At 36.3% G+C, this 22789-nt stretch overlaps 1 protein-coding gene across 8 annotated transcripts in view; it reads left to right on the top strand.

Annotated features, from left to right (window-relative positions):
- The window catches only part of VTI1A (vesicle transport through interaction with t-SNAREs 1A), a 374621-nt gene that overhangs the window by 87186 nt on the left and 264646 nt on the right, over window positions 1-22789 (top strand). For 7 of the 8 annotated variants that reach the window (XM_032281118.1, XM_032281113.1, XM_032281120.1 and 4 more), the window contains one exon: window positions 509-593. In XM_032281118.1, coding sequence (XP_032137009.1) covers window positions 509-593 — 85 coding nt within the window. Of the gene's footprint in view, window positions 1-508; window positions 594-5724; window positions 7803-22789 lie in introns of those variants that run through there. The other variant, XM_032281115.1, reaches the window with a different exon arrangement.

A 22789-nucleotide genomic window follows, 5' to 3' on the forward strand; every position in this document is an offset into this window, starting at 1 on the left:
ATGTGTTGTTCTATATAGCATCTTGCTGCACATCCAAAATTGTGGAGCATTTTCTTACAAATAAAGTTCCTGTTTTAAAATTTCTATCTGCAAGAATCAAAGGAGCAAATGGGTTTTTGAAAGGATTGCATGTTATAAAAAATAAATACAAATAGGGAACATAGACCTACGCAACTATCTCATATATCTATCTCTGCTGAAACAGAAAAGATCCAGTTGGCTATGGTCTTCATACTTTTCTCAGTATTCTGGAGTAAGATTCATTGTGGCCACATACAACATCGGTCTCCTTTTAAAAACAAAAAAGTAGATGGTCCATACATGATTGATTGGAAATCTGTCTATGGTAGTGGTTCCTATAATGGAAAATTTGCTGAAAATTAACTGTAATGTGTTGTGAACCCCCCTCCCCATGTTAGGGCATACGAAAGCATTTTTTTTTTTTAAAGGCAAAAAAAGAACATTGTAGACGGCCGTCTGATTTTTTTTTCCCCTTTTTCTTTTTCAGAGGGCACATCTGCTCGATAACACAGAGAGGCTGGAAAGGTCATCTCGGAGACTAGAGGCTGGATACCAAATAGCAGTGGAAACCGGTAAGAATTCTGAGAGTGAGCAAATTGTCTTGCTTATGCACAGCAGTCTTCACAACACATGACATTTCAGGGAAACTTCAAAGGAGTAGCAGAGACAGCAGCCCGAGATGTGGTTTACATATTGGGGAGACAATTGGGAGCTTATTTGCGCTTATCTTTTTTCAAGTTAAAAGGCATGACATCTACTGAAAACAGTTCCTGAGGTTTAAAAGTATACATCTGAAAAGAGATGGAATACTTTGTCTAAATTCTACATTTGTCTTAATATGCAGTTACATGTTGTCAGTTTACCCACCCGCAATGATTGCTAGCACATGGCGCAGTCTCCAGTTGTTTGCTCCTTTACGTTTTATTCACATATGTAAAAATTAACATTTTAATCAATCTAAATCATGTGAACTGGGGACAAAGAAATAACAGTACCTACTTTACTTTGCATATTTGTCCTGGTGTTGGAAATGATTCCTAATATAATCCTGGTTTTTTTTTTTTTTTTAAATCATGAACGAGCCTATAATCAGATATGAAAGTTGTGAAAATAAAAGTCATAGCAAGGAGCAAGGCTAATGTTCATGATAATCTTATTAGCATTAGTTAATGCTCTTCAAACTTTTGGCTTAAATTAATACCAGTTATTAATTTCAGAAAACATAATCTTAATATGACTTCTAAAATTGGTCTACTTAAAATGAACAAGCTTTTTTATTATACATGTTTCATGCCATGACTGTTTGTCTACAGAGTAACAAAATATCCGTTAACACCTTAGTAGTCATCAGTTTCTTATTATTACTCTACCCTTTTTATTTTGTTTTGCCAAGCATAGATTGTAAATAATCTATTTTGTATATTTTGAATAGCTCTTGCCCAATACATAAACCACAGAAATATGTAATCAACAATATTTTTATCAATTTAAAAAAATTTAGAGTCACAGAAATGTGTATTTTGTAAGAGCAGGTAAAGTGAAAATGATTCCAAATAATTTCTTTTATGAATGGTCAGTGTTTCTCTTGGCCTGTGTTAATGACTGTCCTATATTGGTTGGTGAATGTGATGAATTCTAGGCAACCAGATAGGAAGAATACAAACAACATTGGCGTTATATGAATAGTGAAAAAACTACGGAAAACCACAAACCTGAGATTTAATAGTTATAGACAGCCCTTCTTCCTGAGGTAATTGATAGGTTGGCTTTCTGCCCTGATTGGAATAAAGTCCAGCTTTTGTGTGTTCTTTTTGTTTGGGGGCACATCTTTAGAGGTGACTGTTCTTGGGAAGAATGTGAATAATGGAAAGAGCCTTGAACATGAGGTCAGAGGACCAGGCTTGGGTTCTAGCTCTTGTTTGTGTGACCTTGAGCAGATCATGTCACCTCACTGAGCCTCAGTTTCTTCTTTAATAAAATGGAAATAATATTGCCTATACCAGAACATTCTTAAGAAAAAAATGGTACATGTAAAAAATGTTTTGTATACCAAAAAACATATAAAAATATAAATATTATTATTATCATATGTTCATTGGTGATCTACAGACATCTTTATGTCATAAAATATAACTTTTATTATGATTGAAATTTATAAGTAGTAAAGGAATAGGAAACAAAATGTGTTACTTTGACAATCTTTGGGGAACACAGCATTGTGTCTATGGAATATGACTGTAATCACAGGGACCTTCCTTGACAAACAGCCATGGGTGAGCCTCTTTCCACATGGGGCTGGTCTGAGCTTGGAGAGTCTTCTTGATGTGACACCGATCACAAGCCTTGCTTTGGTTGATTGGGCCACATGGTTGCGTGTCTTTGTTTTCTTTCACTAAACTATTCATATAGCTCCCTCCCAAAGCTGAAAGAAGCCTTAAAAGAAGATTGTAGATACCTGAAGACTGTTTTTTGATCAAAGTTATATGGTTGAATGGGATTTGATAGTTATTATTTTTGGTGTGTGCTAAAACATAACATCCACATTAAACTATCAACATAACCAACGTGGAAATGTCAACTTAAGATTGTCCCATAACCCTACCTCAGTCCCTTTGGACTTTTTAGTAAAGTACTATGGTATTGACTATGAAGTGTGATAAAATTAGTTGTTGACTTGACATATAAGGCTTGGGAACTTCTTGCAAACTACAAGACCAAGTCTGGGAGAACGAATAAGAATGGGCTTTGTGGAAGTAAAGACAGATGTGGCTCAGCCTGTGCCTAGATGGGAGTCATCAATGCTAATTTAATTTTGTGGATGAGTTTGAAAGTGGAGTGGGAAATGAGAAGGCAAGGGCAAAGCCTTTTTTCTGCTCTTGCTACTTACTGAAGTAATGTGGAAGGAATACATTGGGGTGGACACCGTGTTGCTTCTGTAGTTCCTGCTTCCCTGCTGGTCCTCAGCCTCAGCTTGGCTTGTCCATCTTCAGCTCTGTGTGTTGATTGTGATGTAAATTTAGGATACTCATCATTTGTTAAAATATCAGAACAGTACCTTTGGAAAGAAAAAACTTTCAGCGCTTATTGATGTCTTCTTAAAGACTGTGGAATGCAAGGAGGAAGAGAGGTGGGAGCACAAAAGTGGGAAATGGTTTCCAGTTCCAAGTATTGGTCTGAGACTAGTTCTAGAACACAGCAGTTTTCACCAGTGCACTGCAAAATGAGAAGAGAAGTAGAACATAGTGACTTTCTCATAAAGCAGATATTATTCATTCACAAGACTATACTTATTTTTAGATGATATTTTTCCTGTTTTGGAGTGATAAAGGAAAGTTGTAAAATGATTGAAATAGTAGGAAGATTTTTTTTTTTTCTTAGAAGAATAACAAAATTGGCATCCTTATTTTAGGCTCTTCAAAAAATTTTTTTTTAAATTTTTGCTTGACCACAAAATTAGGAACTATGGCCTGATGTACTGAATTGGAGAGAGAAAAACCCCATCATCTGTCCATGTCATTAATCAGCTGTGTGACTTTGAGAAATCACTTAACTTCTCTGCATGTGTTCTTATATTTGCAAAATGGAAAATGTCAACCAGCTTCTATGTATCCCTTAAGGTTGTTATTAAGTAAAATAAGATCACGTGTACTTAAGTGCTTAGAAACTAAAGAAAGCTCTGTTAAAGTCATCATTTTTGTAAACTACCATCAGCAAAAGTGGTTAACTTTCAGAATTATTAGCAAAGAGTTCAACAAAAATCTGTAAACTTTTCTGTTCATTAACTTGATGAATGTAATTGGCAAATTCTATAAAAGAAAGTTATAAAGAAAATAGAATGGAGTAGAGCAGAATAGAATGCATATTATGGTGTCTTCCTAACAAATAATGGAATTCATCTTCTAAAATTCTTGAATCATTTTTGACATCTTATTTTGTCATCTAGGCAGTCATTGTCTCTTCTGGAACTCAGCAGAGAAACACATGTCCACAATGTGCTTGGTCTGAGAAAAGGCACATGATTATTTCTAAGTGCCATTTACACCCTGATATGCACAGCGTTTAATACCAGTGAAGTTTCTTCCTGGATCCTTTCTTATATGAGAAAATTGATGAAGCTACAAGTTAATTGATGAAACATTACACTGGTTGCATAAGCCATAGGCTGGATCCAGTGTGGCATTGCTTTTAAGCTCTTGTCCTAGAATCTGTGAATAAAAAGCAGCTCTTTCTTTTTTTTTGTTACTATTAATAGTCAGATATGACTTTTAGCTGTGGAGATATTCATTTTGTTTGAGGTCAGGGACTTAATACTCAAAACTCTGGGTCATCTGCCCTTTATTCTGAAATTATGATTCTTCTTTTCTCTGAAGTAAATATCCCAGAATTACAATAGGCACAAAACTAATGGGAGCTGTATTATGAACAAAGAAACAGGCTGAAAGAGAAATTGTACAACGGCAGAAATGCAAGGCTCGCTCTCTCCTTTTAATACGTAAACAGGTAGCTTAAGACTCTCCCGACTGTCTCACTCGCACTGTAGATGGGCCCCTGTGCACCTGGCAGTGCATCCCTGGAACTGTGAGAGTTTGTCTGCACTCAGCAGCCTCGCATCCTTGAATTACGATCTGTACCATTTGATGACCTCGTTCCCCCATCCCTAGGCACCAAGCCTTATAAGTTATCACCTCTTCTCTCAGTAGTCACTTCCCAGGTGGCCACTGATCTCCCTCTACAAAAGAGAGCTAACCTTCTGCCAGCCTTCCTGCCATGAAGAAGAGATGCTTTATCCTTCACCCAGGGCCCTGTGTGTGCTGATGACTAAACATGTGTAGAAATAATACAATGTTTATTGAACACTTACTATAGGCCACACACTGTTTTCCATACTCTATATCCATTGCCTCTTTAATCCTCACCACAAACCTATGTAGTAATTCTCCTTTCCTGATTTTAAGGATGAGAAAACAAGGTACAGAGAGATTAAGTAATTATGGCCACACTTAGAAACCTAGGAAGTAGTGCATGAGGCTGACTATCTGACTGTATGCCCTTAGCTAGTAAACCACACTGAAATATATGTGGGTTTCACATACCTGGATTTTCCAAAGTGATCTGTTGTAGTCAAAATAAATCATGTTCTTACATCTATTAATTTCCTTTTCATATCATGTATTTAAAAACTGACTATACCATGTGCCATGTGCTAAGGGTACAGCTAAAGTGCCTGCAGCTTATATATTAGGGGAGGCAGACAGGCAGGGTGAGACAGACATTTTTTTTGTTTGTTTTGAGATGGAGTCTTGCTTTGTTGCCCAGGCTGGAGTGCGGTGGTGTGATCTTGGTTCACTGCAATGTCCGCCTCCTGGGTTCAAGTGATTCTCCTACCTCAGCCTCCCAAGTAACTGAGATTACAGGCACCCACCACCACACCCAGAAGATTTTTGTATTTTTAGTAGAGGCAGGGTTTCACTGTGTTGGCCAGGTTGTGACCTCAAGTAATCCACCCACCTTGGCCTCCGAAGGTGCTGGGATTACAGGCGTGAGTCACCATGCCCGGCTGAGACAGACATTTTTTAAGTTAATAATGGACAAGACCATTTCAGATAATGGTAAGTGACCCAAGGTATTCAAGAGTAAGTACACCAGCCTGCACAACATAGCAAGACCCTCTCTCTCTCTCTCTCTCTCTCTCTCTCAAAAAAGATGAAGGCTACCTTAGATTGGCTAGTCAGAAAAGACCTCCCAGAGAAGAGCCCTGTAAGCTGAGCCTTGAATGGTACCAAGATATCATCATTAAGCTGGGACAGGTGATTCCAAGAAGAGGGAAGAGCAAGCACAAAGGCTCTGGAATGAGAATGTGCTCAGGATGTTCAGGCAACAGAAAGAAGACCAGTACAGCTGGAGTGAAGTGAGTCAGCGGGCATGGTGCATGATTAGGGCAGAGTCAAGCGGGGCAGGTTGTGTGGAGCCATGGGACATGGAGGGGGTCTTGATTTTATTCTGAGTAGGGTGTGGCAGGCATGGAGGACTTTCTTCAGGCAAGCGGCCTGATCTGAATTGTGGAGAACAGGGATTGGAGGAGTGGCAGGGTAGAGGTAGAAATGAGGACACGTGTTAGGAAGTTTATGATAGTAATCCAAGATTTGATCCTTTTACCAACTGAAATTGCCGACAGAGGAATTTGGTTGTGAAGATGCAGGAGAAATTATAAGTGCCTCAAAAGGCATTCGGGAACAAAGAGCTTGAAATTTATCATTAATTCTTTTAACGATTGGCATGAGTTTTCAAAAATTCTTTTGTAAGGCTATCCCCCAAACACATGGGAACTTATTAATCTTTGTGTCTCGTAGGGACAAAAGGACAGTGGCCATTCCCATCAGGCTGGCAGTAACGGACATTTGTGATTATAAATCTGGGCTGAAAACCAAGTTTATGATAACATTTTACATGAAGAATGATGATAATGATACTTATTTCCTAGAGTTCATGAGAGGCACAATAAAATTATGTATGTATATATATATATATATATATATATTTGTAAATTACCTCACAAAAGTGTGGTATTTTTTCCCCCTCTAATTGTTTTCACTTCAGGTAAGTTCTGAGTTTAAACATACATTGTCATTTTGGTCAATTTTGCATCAATCTGAAGAGGAAATGGGTTAGTTTCTTGCTACCCAAAGTGAGGTCCAGAACCAGCAACATTGGCATTCCCTGGGAGCCTGTTAAAAATGCATGGTCTTGGGTCCCATGTCAGATCTACTGAATCAGAATTTGCATTTTAACAAGATCAGCTGTGATTTGTTTGCACATTGAAGTTGAGTTAAATGCTTTCTTTCCAGTGCTAGTATTTAGTCTGTGTTTATTCAAACTGGATAAATGTCATTTCATTGAATCTCGTGTGTGTTTGTGTGTGCATGCGCACACGTGTGTGTATTTTGCATATATATATATATATGTATCTATACACACATATATATGCAAAAATTTGGCCAGGGTGTGTTTGTGTGTATACACGCACATGTGTGTATTTTGCATATATATGTATGTGTGTATATATATGTACACATATGTGTGTATATATATATGCAAAAATTTGGCTAGGTATCTAGCTATAGGTAATACGTACTCTCCTGGCCAAGCTTGGTGGCTCATGGCTGTAATTCCAAGCACTTGGAGAAGCTGAGATGGGAGGACTGCTTGAAGTCAGGAATTTGAGACCAGCTTTGGCAACATAGTGAGACCCCTCTCACTATAAAAAAATAATTGATTACATTTTACAAATGTATACTCTCTATGAAAAAATTAATATGGCTATGCATGTTAATTTAATTCTTGGTGGCACTGGATATGAGGGATGGTCTTTTTAGAAGCTGTAATAATTATGTCTTACCTCAGGAACCTGTGAGTAGGCATTATTTGGCAGCTAGAATAGCTAGTAATGTATCCGGCAACCCAAAAGGGACTAATTATACACCTTTATTTTTGTCGAAACACATTTTATCTCTATATTTAACACTACTTACATTCTTTTTTTTTTTTAAAGGCATATTCACTCTAATTTCCCATATATCTTGTTTCATTAGGGAAATGCAAAAATAGACTTTCTGAGTAAGAATAATACCAATGTCTTGTGTTTTCAAGTTCCTTGCATAAAAGAAAATATTTTCTACCCAAACCATATTTGTTGTAGAATTGATAGAGTGGATTCTTTCCACTTCTGTTTGAAGGGTTTCCTTGGGAGTCCTGTTTCTTTTCTATGAAGGTTATCTCTTTTTTAAAAATAAAAATATGGATTTCTCTTCAATTTCAATATTTCCATGCTATGTTATTGTTACCTAATTTTAAACTGCAGGCTGGGAGCAGTGGCTTACATTTATAATGCCAGCACTTTATGAGGCCAAAGAAGGCGGATCACTTGAGCCCAGGAGTTCACCACCAGCCCAGGCAACATGGTGAAACCTCATGTCCACAAAAGTACAAAAATTAACTGCTCATAATGGCATGTGCCTATAGTCCCAGCTACCTGGGAGGCTGAGGTGGGAGTGATGGCTTGAGCCCAGGAGGTTGAGGCTGCACAAAGCTGTGATTATGCCATTGTGCTCCAGCCCAAGTAACAGAGTGAGCCTTTGTCTCAAAAAATAACAGTCCAGGCATGGTGGCTCATGCCTGTAATCCCAGCACTTTGGGAGGCCAAGGCGGGCAGATCACTTCAGATCAGCAGTTTGAGACCAGCCTGACCGACGTGGCAAAACCCCATCTCTACTAAAAATACAAAAATTAGTTGGATGTGTTCGTATATGCTTGTAATCCCAGTTACTCGGGAGGCTGAGGCAGGAGAATCACTTGAACCCAGGAGGCGGCAATTGCTGTGAGCGGAGATTATACCACTGCACTCCAGCCTGGGTAACAGAGGGCGACTTTGCCTCAAAATAATAATAGTAACAATAATAATAATAATAATAGTGATAATTTTAAGCTGCAGACATTCCCAATTACAGAAATATGTTCCCACTGACCTGTTTTACATGATGTGTTCAGTTTATGTATGCCCTTTATGCTTATTTGATCAAAATTTGAATTCATTTGACCTGAGTTAGAGAAAGATATGGAGTATTTTTTTTAGAACACACATAATTCTTATAGTATTTTAATGAGAATTTAGATAATTCATGTACACCACTGTTTCTCTTTTTTACTTTACCTACCTCTTTTCTGAGAATTTTTAAAGGAAAAGCAATCAACAGTAGTATAAGCTTACTTTTTTCTTCTTTCTCTTTTTTAATATGATTACCCAAGCTTACGCTTTTTAAAAAATCAGCTAAAATGTGCTTCATGTTTAGAACTTTTTAAAGAAGCTGAACAGATGCATTTAAATTTTGAGGTGCCTTTTAAATATAATTATTTGTTTCCAAGTCTTGACTGAACTACTGATAGAGTTTTCCTAAGTCATCTCATTATATGGAGATTTTGTGGTATAAAAGCAGAGTACTGCAACTTTATCACTTTCTGTCTTTTGGATCTTTCAACTCACATAATTATTTTAATCAACTTACTATAGAACTAATTCAGAAATGTGAGCGGAAATATCTGTTGAGGCAAAGTTTTTATCAAACTCAAAGCCATTCACTTTTTTTTATATCTTATTAAACGTTTTAAATGAGTCTCAACATTCTGTGACAGATTTTTGGTCAAGTTGTTTCCATTAAAAGTATTGATTTTAAAAACTTAAAACTGCTACACGTGGAGAAGAAAACCAAAGTGGTCCACCTCCTTTCCTTCTGAAGGTTTTACGATGCCTGATTATTATTAACCAATCTTTTACTACTAAACTTAAATGGCCAATTGAAACAAACACTTCTGAGACTGTTCTTCCACCACTGTTTAAGACCAGGGTGGCAGGTATTAGGCATAATATTCATTTAGCCTTCTGAGCTTTCTGGGCAGACCTGGTGACCTTGCCAGCTCCAGCAGCCTTCTTGTCCACTGCTTTGATGACACCCATGCAAACTGTCTGTCTCATATCACAAACAGCAAAGTTACCCAGAGGTGGGTACTCTAAGAAGCTCTCAACACACATGGCTTGCCAGGAACTGTATCAACCATGGCAGCATCACCAGACTGCAAGAATTTAGGGTCATCTTCCAGCTTTTTACAAGAATGGCAATCAATCACTTTTTTAAAAACCATTTTAGAAGTTTCTTCACATCCACTGACATTTCTTGCACTTCTACCTCCTCCTCATAATTATATCTTTTCTTCTCTTCTCCTTCCCTCCCCTCCTGCCTTCACTTCAAGAAGTATTTTGAGTGTTCAGTATGCTGGGTACAATGTGATATCTCCTGCAGCAGACATCAGAACTTAGATTCCCCCTCTTTCACCCCCCTCTCCGTTTACTGATGAGTCATTTTTAAGACTCATGAGAAAATAGACCCCAAAACTATTCACTATGTGTTCCTTTCCCTCAGAGCTGTTTTCAGTTAAGGTAGAAGAATAAATTTCTGATTCTGTCCTATTGGTGAAAGTGGTATAAGATTATGAGAAAGAAAGGAAATAATTGTATTTCACTTATTCAACAAAGTTTTGAATGAGTGTTAGGTGCTGAGTGTCAGGTGCTGCAGAGATGCAGAGCTGGAGAGGCCAGTGAGATAACACAGTCCTGGTCTGGGTCATCTAAGTAGAGGATGTTATGTCCATAAACACTGATTCAGATTATTAGCTGAAGTAGTTTTGTTTAAGTGCAGGTTGGAATTTGGATAGGCACTATGGTGTCCAAACTACTGTAAAAATAACAAATTAACACTTTATGTTATTCTCCCATGTAGGGACAGAAAACAGGATTATACAGGTGGGTTGATATTAATCATCTTTTATCCAACCATATATATTTTAGAGAAAAGAATTTCTGTAGAAATGTTAAACTTTTTGACAGAGAAAGTTCTCTCGCCAGAATAAGTTTCTCTACTCATTATTTTGGGCAGTGGAAGGATATCTCTGCTTGAATAGGTGTTTTTTTTTTTTTTTAATGCTGAGAAGAATTACCTGACTAGGTCCTATGAATTTTTAAAAGTCCTTCCAGTTCAGTTGTAAAATCATCATTTTTAATGTGTAGTTATCATTTACCTTACAATACAAGCCTATTAAAGTCTGATATCTCAAAAAGCTGTGATTCTCTTCTGAAAAGAATAGAGGGAGTTATCATTTGGCCAAAGCTCTTAAAGAGTATTTTCAAGTTGTTCTTATATATTCTTTGTGAGGTCCTCTGAGATATTGGTGAGCTCCATGGTGGTAAGAAAAGAATGTCATTTAAACTTGTTTGGAGAACCTTCTCCTTAGGTGGTCCAACTGAATTCATAGGGTTCATTTTTAATCTATTAAAAAGTATTATACTCATTTTTAAAGGCAGCTTCCCCATAATGCCTATCACTTTTCCAGTTGGTTTGTAAGATACACGTGGAGCCATTCTTACTCTGTTGCATCTCTGTCAGTTGAGAAAAAGAATGAAAACTACAGCAGATTGTGAAAATGCCAATTTACTTTCAAATATTACGGTGAAGCTTATGACCTTGTTACACTATACTTATATAACTTTCTTTGGGATTTTCTTTTTTTAAATCAAGTTTATTTTTCCTTTGAGTCTCACTTCTAGTGCCAGAAGGTTGTTTTTTTTTTTTTTTTTTTCCCCAGCAGTGTTTATGTATTTAACAGAATTTTTTGAGATGGGTGCTACAGAATTTTCACAGCATGGGTTTGCATTGGACTAAGACTTTGTGTACGACTTATATCAAGTGGAGAACTTGATGGGCATGAGCTTTAAAAGTAGCTTTTGTGTGTGTGCTCTACATTTGAAGCTTTCGTCTGTATTTCCTGTTGGGCTACAGTGTTTTCCAACGTTGCCACAAGAGAACAAAGTAAACATTAAAAAATAATTTTTTATTGAAGAATATGTTTTTCCAAGTAAAGTACTTATCAAAGAGACTATCGTGGTGGGTCATCATTCACATATGGCACTGTGTTACCCTTCTGTATCTTAAGATATAAACGTGAAGTCATAATTAAATAAATATCTATTTATTTAGAGAGAGGAAGAAACCATCCCAAAGCCAGAAAAGGAAAAAGGCTTTTTGGAAACTGTTCCTTTTGGAGGATAAAGAAAACACATTGTTGGATGCTAGTCCTACCATTACCCTCCACGTTGCTAATTTCATTTGTAATCAATTGTCAAAGGTCCTGGTCTGCATTAAATGGCTGATATTTGTGTTCATATAAAATATCCTCACAATGGAGCTAATTTTTTTATTTCCATTTTCAAAGTTGTTTTCAATATATGACACTTAAATAGAGCACAGTAGAACCTTAAGATTTTGTTCAGCAAACAATTATTAGGCCCTAAGAAATTAGGATTGGATTCATTGGATGCGGACTGACTTCTGTTGATCTCTGCAATAGCAAGAAAAATACTGCCTTACATTATTATCATTAGCAAATTTTGCATTTGGAATTAAGGTGGAAGAGAAATTCAAGCCACCTGAAAGGGAAAATAGATTTCATGTCATGTAGGAAAGAACAGATCCTGGCACTGCCCTTGGCTCTTAGAATATACATTTCCTTTAATAAGCTGGAATATCTTGGCAAAATGCCTATGGGGGAAATAAATAGCTATAGATTCTAATAATAAATACAATTAGTGTTTTCGACAGAGGGTAAGGAAGGTAATTCAGTCTATTTCATTATGTCAGGGAAAGACTCAGGAAGGATGAGTCTTATGGAATACATCAGGAGAGGAGGAAGGGGGAGTAAGTAAACTGTGAGCAAAGCCAGGCTTTGGGGCAAATACATGGCTTGTGAGAATTTCTAGGGGCTTAGTTATTAAGTATACTTGAAAGTGGTAACATTTATTTTTAAAACATTTTCCATCAAACTTTTATTATTTCAGAGTAACCATCCCAATTAACTCATTCATTAATAGATACGTAATTATTTAATATATCATGGAGGTTTTTAATGCTTTAAATCATAAATGTTGGTAATTGTTAATGTATTATGTGCTAAAAATAACAATGGTACCATAGGCAATAACATTGTATACTCTGCTTTAAAATTTTCAGACTACCTTCACGTCTGTTAACTCATTGTATCAATCAATAAATTTCCTTATCTGAAATGGAAATTATTTGTTCAAGCTGAGTACACTGACCCCCTGAATATTTCCCCAAATGCCATCTACTTTCACCAACCAGAATGTATATTAAGTTTTATTTGGTTTCATAAAAGAATAAGTACTTTTTGTTTACTTCTTTCTCATTAGCATATCTTTGAATTGTCTATGTAGTGTTCAATGCTCTGTGCAGATCTATTGATGATTAGGGCCTGTTCATTTGAAACAAACAAACCAGCCAACCAACAAACAGAATCTGTCCTAAGAAGGCTACACAAAATTTACAGGATGCACCAGTTTTTCTCACTAATGTTAGCATAGGACTTTTACAGACATCCAAATTTTTCATGCAGGTGAGTTAAAGAGATTGACTGGAGTGACTTTGATAATGTAAAAAGAGACCTTTTTACAAAAACCACTATGACTCTAAAAGGTAAGCATGAAGATGGACCAAGTGTCTTATTGCCTTACTGATATTGCCTGCCAGCTGTGAGTTTTCTTACTACAATGAATCCCCTCATTTTTATTGCTGTGTGCAAGGTACAGTGTTTCATTTTTCTTCCTACTTGGGCTTCCTGTAGAATGCACACCCCATATAGTTCTTTAAATTCATACTGTTGTGAGAACAAGTAAGTCTTTCTCTTCTCTCTTTTGTTAACTGTAAACCTTGTGGAGCAACAGCTCTTTCGTGCCCTCTGGAAGTTGCTGGCCTCTGCTCAAATTAAATACTGTAAGATTATCAGCAGGTTACAAAGGTGTAGTATATTTCTCTCTTCTGCATTTTTGTATAACATTGTCTTGATCTGAAAAATGCTAACAAATTCAAATGAACTAATCATCTCACATCCATCCCGTGTAAACTGGGACTTTATGTCTTCCACATAGAAAGTAGGGAGAACACATATACAATTTCTGCTCTCTATTGAGGATTTTAAAAAGTTACACATATAAAATGCACAGAAATTATTTTTTAATCCAAGTGCCAAGTCAAATCACCTCTCTTTCACCTGCAGTGAAGCAAAGTGGAGTGTGCCTGGAGCTTTGCTATGAGACAGACTCAGGTTCAAATCTTGGTCTTGCCACTTAATAACTGTAAGACCTTAGACAAGTTCCTTACCCTTTCTGAGTCTTAGTTTTCAAATACGTAAAAATCCTCGCAGATCTTCTATGTGGAGCTTGTTGTGAGAGATAAATGCAATAAACCATATAAAACATCCAGCACAGTGGTGATTGTAAATGTTAGTTTCCATCTATACTAATTTGCATAGTAACACTAGCTGCTATAACAAATAAACCCCAATCACCCCAGTGGTTTGATACAGTGACGCTGATTTCTCACTCTTGAAACTGTGTAATGCAACTGACCAAGTGAGCAGACAGCCGTTTCAGGTAGTTATTCAGAAATCTAGGTTTCAGCCATCTTTTGGCTCTGTCCTGCCCTGGGACTTTGGTGTCCATTATGTTTAGCCAGCACCTAGGCAAAGAGAATGGAGAAGGCATACCCACTTTTCAAGCTCCACATTAATTCTACCTATGTTCCACTGTCAGAAACAGTTGAATGGTGCTACTTAGATGAGGGGGACTGGGAAATACAGTTCCAACTAAATGACCACTTTTTTTTTTTTTTTGAAATGTAGTCTCACCTTGTTGCTAGGCTGGAGTGCAGAGGCACAATCTTGGCTCACTGCAACCTCCGCCTCCAAGGTTCTAAGCAATTCTCCTGCCTCAGCCTCCCAAGTAGCTGGGACTACAGGCATGTGCCACCATGCCCAGCTAATTTTTGTATTTTTAGTAGAGATGAGGTTTCGCCATGTTGGCCAGGATAGTCTCAATTTCTTGACCTCGTGATCTGCTCTAATTGGCCCCCCAAGGTGCTGGGATTACAGGCGTGAGCCACGGCGCCCGACCCTGAATGACCACTTTCTAATCACAACTTTATACCAAGAAAGATGGAGAGCAATATAGGTAGGGTGGGGGGCAGTTTATCTACCTCTGCCATAGTATTTATTTCTTGCCTACTTCACTGCCTCATACATCATCAGTTAAAATCCTAGCTATTAACAATACAGTGGGCAGAAGTGGAGGAAGAGATGGCTTACAGGCCAGGTCAGTGGTTGTAATCTTCTAGTTTTTGTGGCAAATAAGACTTTATTTCTTATCTCTATTCTATTAATAGATACATTAACGAGTCCGATATCATCTGCTTTTCTACCAGGCATTTATCTTTATTCACTTCTCGAATTTATATTCCTTAGATCTGTAACAAAAAATAATTCTGCTCTGTGTGTTTTTATCTAAGTGGTGACAATATGTGTAAGTCAGCAAATTTATATATATCATTTCTAAAGCATATGCTAAAAGTACTCTGCAGACTCTCACACCCCAGAGGAACTTAAGGAAACTTAACATAATGCAATGTCTGGATGGGATCCTGGAACAGAAAAAGGACATTGTGTAAAAACCAAGGAAATGTGAATAAAGTTATTGACCTTAGTTAATAATAATATGTCAATATTAGGTTGTTAATTATGACAAATGTACCATGGTAATGTAAGTAATATTAGGGGAAACTGGATGTAGAGTAAATGGAAACTGTGTACCATGAGCATAATTTTTTTGTAAATCTAAAGCTATTCTGAAATTAAACGTTTATTCCAACAAAAGCACATTACAGTCACAGTAGTCTTCATATTTATTGAGTAAATTAATAGTAGAAAGTTTATTTCTACAGAAAGTTTATATTCTACATTGTGTAATATCATCATGGTTGGAAACCTGGCTTCTCTTTTAAAATTTTTTATTACAATTGTAGAAAATTTGTCCTTTCCAGTAAGGACAAATTTTGCTCTTATGTCTGTTTAAAAGCACCTTGCCCAGGTTTGGGCACTAGTAAATCCTCTAAGATATTTGCTGCTTCTTTCTTTCCTCTCACTTTTCACCTCTCGCTAAGTGCTTCTAGTAATTACAAAAACAACAATATGAACTTTTACTTGACTATTAAAAGGATTAGGCTAATCAATCATTCAATGTTATCACTCCAGGAAGTATTAGATGTATGTGGGGACATGGTCCCAACATGGTCTATCCCCACACGCCATCTTCAAGATGCAACAGAATGAATGACCATTTTACTAATTAGAAGAATGAGAGTTAATATTTTTTTCTTTTCCAATCTAGAAAAACAAGAGCCTATGATAATAGAAATGGTAATGTAAGAATAATAAGATTATAGATTTTTTCCCTATTCTGAATTTTCTAAAATGTTACTATTTAATTTTACAATTAGAAAAGAATTTTTCTCTATATTTGAATAAATTGCCCAAAATCTATTCTTGAAAAATTATGTCACATCATAGTTTCTCAAAGATATATGCATACACACACAGCATACACAGAGACACAGGATGGGAGTTGGGAGAGATTCCATATGTCAATATCATTAAGAGGCCAAACACTGGTAAAACATGCTTTTTACTTACGTTTGTTTCTCCTTATTTAACTGCCTGAATTGTGTAGTAGTAAGATTTATGTGTAAGGTTCAATATCTCTGAAAATGCTACAGCAACAGACTTAAAACTCTTTCTATATATACTTTAAACTTCCTTAGCCTATTCCTTCGGATTATTCTGGCTTCATAATAGTGATTTCCTGATTTCTCGGAACACAGCTGTACCCATTTCAGCAATATTTATCTGTGAAAGAGAGTGGAAGTTAGAATCCAGATTTGTTGACCCTTGAGATCTTCTATTGACCTTAGTAGGTATTAACTTTTTAGATCAATAAAGAGCTGTTATTGACCTCAAAGAAAAGTCAATACCTGCTTGTTAATTTGCAGTTTGAAAATGTTATACATTTTGTTCTTCATTATTACCCTACTTATTTCAGCCTTTAAAAAAAATGTCTCTACTGTTTTCACTAGAGATCATAATGTCTAGATCAACATTTTAGTTTTGGTGTTTAAGGAGATAATCATTGGACATGGTGGTCATTTACGAGTGGTTCATTTTAGTTTCTTATAAAATTATAATTGAGATTCATACTGTTCAGGAAAGTGAAACGTACTTAATTGTATTTGATTTACTGTTATTAACGTTTGAGAAACAATTTTAAGTAGCCTATAGCTCATGGCAAGAATATTCTATGTGTATACATGAGAAATGAAAAGACAGTTAAATTGGAAACAAGTGGTCTGAAAAGAGATTAATAATGTTTTGCCTCTCTGTGTATAAATGGAAATAATCTGTGTAGTTTGAGGTTTAGCATACACTTTTCATGTGGATAAACATTTAAAGCTTTTAGGTAAGGATTTCTTGTGTGGGTCTGAATCTTAGAAGCCTATGCTTCTAAAGTTTTATTAAGTGTGTAAGTTTTAAGTATTGGTAGAGAAGTCACTTTTCACATCATCATTGTTTTGTATATTAACATGGAAATGTCAAGTTTTGCATAACTTGAAATGTCTCAGAATTGCCTATTGCTGAAATTCAAATGTCAGAACAATATTTCTGCACATATATGACTCTGATATTCAACTGTAAAAACTTCATAAATGATTCAGTATCAGTTTGGCCTTGTTATGATATAACTTTTAAAAGAGGCAGAGTGATTTAAATACGTTTTAGAAAATGGTGGTCTCATTCATTGTAGACATAAGACAGGAATCTCTCAACTCATTAGTGGGCATTAATTTTTTTATTATGTTACCATTTGGCAAAGAATTTAAGTTTTCATGAGGATTCTTTAAGTATTTTGCACCATTGTAAAAATGAAACTGTTTCATTTTTGAGCAACAGGATTGGCTTATATCTTATCCTAATTTGTAGTATTAATTGTTTTAGAGGGCTCAATACTTATTGTAAAAGATTTTTTTGTTTTTCAAGAGATGAATGCCTTCTAGGACATAAATAATAAATAGAGACCAAATGGCCTGTAGAAATAAACTTTCTACTGTTAATTTACTCTTCCAAATTTTGCATGGCATCTATATCTTTAAAATTAAAAGTTTTACAGCTGGAATGAGCCTTGGAGTTAAGAAACCTGACTTTGTCATTTTACACAGAAAACTGAATCTTGATGTCTAGTCCCTATTTATTGTTACTGGCTTTAAATTTTTTATTTGAAAAACTCAATATTGTTGACCATTACCGATATATTAACAGTTTAAATAAAATATCTTTACTAGTCCCAGTTTTATATTAGGGATTTTTTTTTTTTTTAATTTATAGAAGAAAAGCTTTCCACAGGGGAATTTTATTACTTGAAGAATGTTATTTTCATGCATATTCTTAATAGCCTCTTTTACTTTCTCTTCTAGGATATAAAGTTTTGATGATTTAAATTTGTCAACATTTTAATATGATAAAATTGATATGTTTGGTGTCCTGCTATTCCAGAAATTTTAAAACATGCCATTAGGGTTATAACTTGGAGTGTGTACCTTGGCTTGTTTCATTTTTTTTCTCTGCTAGGAGATTAGTGGAAAATAAGCTCTGTAAATTAAATTTTATTGCAAAATTATCTTCCGATGTTCAGCAGTAAAGATAATATTGAGCGATAAGGCTGGAGTGGATTTTGTATAAAGCAATTACAGCATGAAGACCACAATCTGAATGAAAAATATTGCTCAAGATTTCCTCTAATCTGTAGACACGTCATTTTGGAATGTGTTCAAAATTGCCTCATTTTATGGAGGTGATTACAATACTTAAGGTATATTGCAATTTGAAAACAGCATTACTGAATAATTTTAAGGATCATTTACATATGGTGGGAAGAACAAATTATATATATACTCACACTTGGACAATTGTTATCATTTCAAAATGTTTCTCCACTACTGGAGTTTTTTCTGTAAAGCTTGCTTTATCCAGTGAGCCCATCTCTCTCTTTAGATAATGGCATATGAAAGCTTGGATCAAAATGCCCACTGCGTATTTTGCTCTCACCCTGGCATGTGTAGAGGAGGACTTCTGCTCCAGGGCTCCACCATGTAGCTGAAGAAGCACCTGGTGCTTTATTAACTTTATTTACACCTCAGCTCTTGAATTTAGCCTTTACATAGCATTAGAAACAGATAAGATTAAAGATATTGTTCTTGAATGAGGGAGAAAAGCCTTGGTTGAAAGGGCTTCCTCCAAGTAAAATCGAGGAGAAAATATGCAAGCATGTGTGCCTATAGCCACCCACCCCTCAACTCCTGTTCATGTGTGTTTCCTGGCCTTGTGTTCTTCATTCCCCCCAAATCAAGGCACCGTTAGTCAATATCTAGTATAAGCAAATCAGTGTCACTAAGTACTGGAATGGTGGAGACAGAGAAATCACAGTGTATGGCAGGGTCAGCATTGGGCTTCATCCCCAGGAAGCGAAAATCCAATAGCATTATACAGTAGAAATTATTAAAAGAATCTGTTTCCTAATGGGCAGAGGATCCTGTCATCCTTTAATTTTTGTTTAAAAAAAGTCATCCCCTTTAATAAATAATCATGTACAAGGGGAAAAAAACCCCTGATTTTAGAAGAAGTTACTTTTTACTTCTTTACAGGGAGCTGGGAAAAGACAGCTTATTGATTCAGTATACATAAATACTTATCATAGACTTATTGTGTAGCCATTACTTTAGGCAATTCATCCTGCTAAATAGCATCTAATGCTATCGTGAATGAAGACTATAGAGGTTTATCAAGATGAAAATAGCCCATTAAGAATTGATCTGAACCAGTTTAGAGAAGCAGAGCCTAAGACCTGGCCCGTGCAGCTTTGGCTAGTAAAAGTTCACTTGGTGCTGGGCATATACCAGCTCCACAGGCCCCAACTTTATTAGTGTGGAGATAAGCTGATTAGGTCTTGTCAATCAAAGGTGCCCATATCTCAATTGAGAGACACACACTCTCTCTCGATTTTTCTTTAAGCATTGAAGCAGGCAACAAAGAAAGAGATGTGTGGTATGCATCCCTACGGTTGTCACCATGCAGGGTGCAAGGGTCCTGTGATGATGTGGTGACTGTATTAAAGAGTACATCAATTTGTTTTAAAGTGTTTTGATTTTTTATGGTGGCATTAAGAGAGAGAACATTGTGGTTGCAGCTTTACTAGAAAGCAAAGAGTTCTAGAAGAAGAAAAAAAAGTGTTTCTTTGAAGCCTACCAGGGCTTTGAATCTTGCTGTGCCAATGGGCGCTTAAGTGCTCCCATAACTGGCAACCTCAGATCCACCATCAGCTTAGGAACTACCATCCTCTCCAAATTATTCATTTAAAGGAATAGGAAAAAACATGTAAATTGACCTAAGCAATATTAATGCTGATTGACCACAAGTGTTTCTTTCTTTAAATGATTTCAGATTTTGGTTGAACATATAACACATGTTGGCTATACTGATGTGCCCTGATTCCCTCATAAAGAACAGATACTTCTAAATTTTGCCCAAGTAGAGATTGGCAACATTGTTCCATTTAATTGTTTTATACATAATAATGAATGCTTTACTTTGTATATCTGGAAAATAAACCTGACTAATAAATATAGGCTGTCAAAGTATAATTCTGTAGGGCTTCAGCTTGAGACCTCATCATCTCGTCAGTATTGAGAAAAAAGTAGAGCGATGGTGTAGGGGGAAAACCTGGCCTTTTGTTCTTTACATCTGAAGTTTGCTCACTGCAGGCCTCCTTCCCACTTCAAATGCAACAACAGAAAGGAGGCCTTCCTCTTCTTCCCTCACCCTACATGCACCCCCCAGTGCTGCCATCCCGCGCAGCCACGTTTCCACAGTGGATTATCTCTTTATCAGCTATTCTTCCCTTCACTCCATCCCTTTTCCACTAACCAATCAGGCAGCCCTGTTCGGAAAGACTGGTGCCTACTTCAATAAAATGTTAATTCTGTGCACACAGAGCCACACAGCCATTCTAGATGTTGCTTGTGACAGAAAAGCGTGCATGTACCCCAGACTTGGAGAATACCTGTATTGTGTGTCTTATGAGAAAAAATTGGGGGAAATAAAGATATCATGGGTAGTAGTTTCTGAAATGGAAAAGGTATTCTATACTTTACAGTGCTGATCAGCCAGAGGGGCGACACACATGTGTGGGGATGTACTCATGGGTACCTAGAAACTTGCATCCTGCTCTTGAGGCATCTGAGATCGTAAAAGCTAGTTTGTCACTTGTAGTTCTCACTGACCTGGACAGGGGTAATTGCAGAGCTGACTCTGGTCCACTGAGTGTATGATCTTGTAAGGCTTTCTGACTCTAGAAAGATTAGGATGAGTGATGCTTAGTAATGGGTGTACTTTATATAAAGATTTTCTATTCAGGATTCTCTGCTTCGAGACATTTTATTAATGGATTATCTTAATAGTGATAACATCTTTAGATTACTTACTAGGGTTTTTTTTTAATAAGAAAAAAATAGTATGTAACTTTCCAGAAATATCTTTTTTAAAAAGGTGAAAGGAACTTGGCTCAGCTCCTTCTCATGGTTTACATTTCTAATTTAATGTTACTTCTTTAGAGAAGATTACCCTGACCACTCTTTCTAAAGCAGCCTTCCCCTGAATCTTACCAAGCTCCTTCTCGTAACATTGATTGTAAGAAGTGACCCATTACTCATTATTTGCTTGCCTTCTCCAAAAGAATGTAAGCTTCCTGAGGACCATTTTGTTGAATGATTGAAAGAAATGGGCAGCTATATTCCTTTACTGCAAATAGAAGTGCTTATTTCTTTTCTTTTCTTTCTTCTTTTTTTTTTTTTTTTTTGAGTTGGAGTCTTGCTCTCTTGCCAGGCTGGAGTTCAGTGGCATGATCTCGGCTCACTGCAACCTCTGCCTCCCTGGTTCAAGTGATTCTCCTGCCTCAGCCTCCCAAGTAGCTGGGACTACAGGCGTGCACCACCAGGCCCAGCTAATTTGTGTATTTTTAGTAGAGATGGGGTTTCACCATGTTGGCCAGGATAGTCTTGATCTCTTGACCTCATGATCCGCCTGCCTCAGCCTCCCAAATGCTGGGATTACAGGTGTAAGCCACCACCCCCAGCCGTAAGTTCTTATTTCAGAAAGTTTCTTACTAACCTTTAGCATTAAAATAATTATGGCCATTTGTCATCCAAGACCACTTTGAAGAAAATTTAGTGTGGTTTTGTAACATTTTAGAATTAATCTTTGTCTCTTATTGTATTGGAATTCTTAATACCTTCAAGTAGTTCTCTCAAAAAAATTGTTTTTAAAAAGAATATTGTGTTTTAGTTGGCAAAGTTATACTTTGTTTCTTATTGTATTGAAATTCTTAATGCATTCAAGTAGTTCTCTGAAAAGTTATTTTTTTAAAAAAGAATATTGTGTTTTATTCAGCAAAGTTATAATTAAGAAAAGTATACTCTACTTAAGTCAATGTACCATGCAAACTAGTGTATACTCATTAATAAGCATTTGGTGGTAAAGATTTTAAGCCAGTAACGAATCTGGGTTCCTTTTTTAATTTGCTGCATGCTTCAATTATTGAGCTTTCTTTCTTTTCCACTGTTTACCCATTCCAGTTTCATAAGTTTACTTTGGTAATTGTTTTTCAGCTATAAAATTAATAGTGAAAATTAGGTTGCAGTTTGATAATGTCACTTTATCATGGATTGGGGTATAATGTTTGTTTCGCTGAAATTTTGTAACAAGGAGTAGGCAGAAATGGTTGGACTAGGGACATTTACTTGTAGTGTCTTTGTGTAAATCTCAGTTTTCCACTTTATTATATGATAAGTAAAACACAACCCTTTCTCTTTGATTGCCTGCAAGGATACAACAAATACTTAAAACTAATCAACATTAAGCTGTAACCATCATCAGTTCATAAAATTGATTTCTAAAAACTGGTTACTTTTTATTTAAATTTGGAAGTTTAACTCAAATGGGAAAAAGATATTTTAACATGATTCTTTGATCACTGATAACTGAAAAATTCTATTAGAATAATATAGGAACTTGCACAGCAAAAGAGATCATGCTGACAATCAGCACTTGGAAAAACATTCTGGAAAAAAGTCTTTAAAGAGACTTTAGGGAGACCCTAGAAATATATGGAAGAATATTGCAAACTAAAGGCTGTTTATTGTCTTCTCTTTCCCTCTCA

The sequence above is a fragment of the Sapajus apella genome, unplaced genomic scaffold, assembly GCF_009761245.1.
Source record: "Sapajus apella isolate SASKATOON/1434 unplaced genomic scaffold, GSC_monkey_1.0 scaffold13, whole genome shotgun sequence".
NCBI lineage: Eukaryota > Metazoa > Chordata > Mammalia > Primates > Cebidae > Sapajus > Sapajus apella.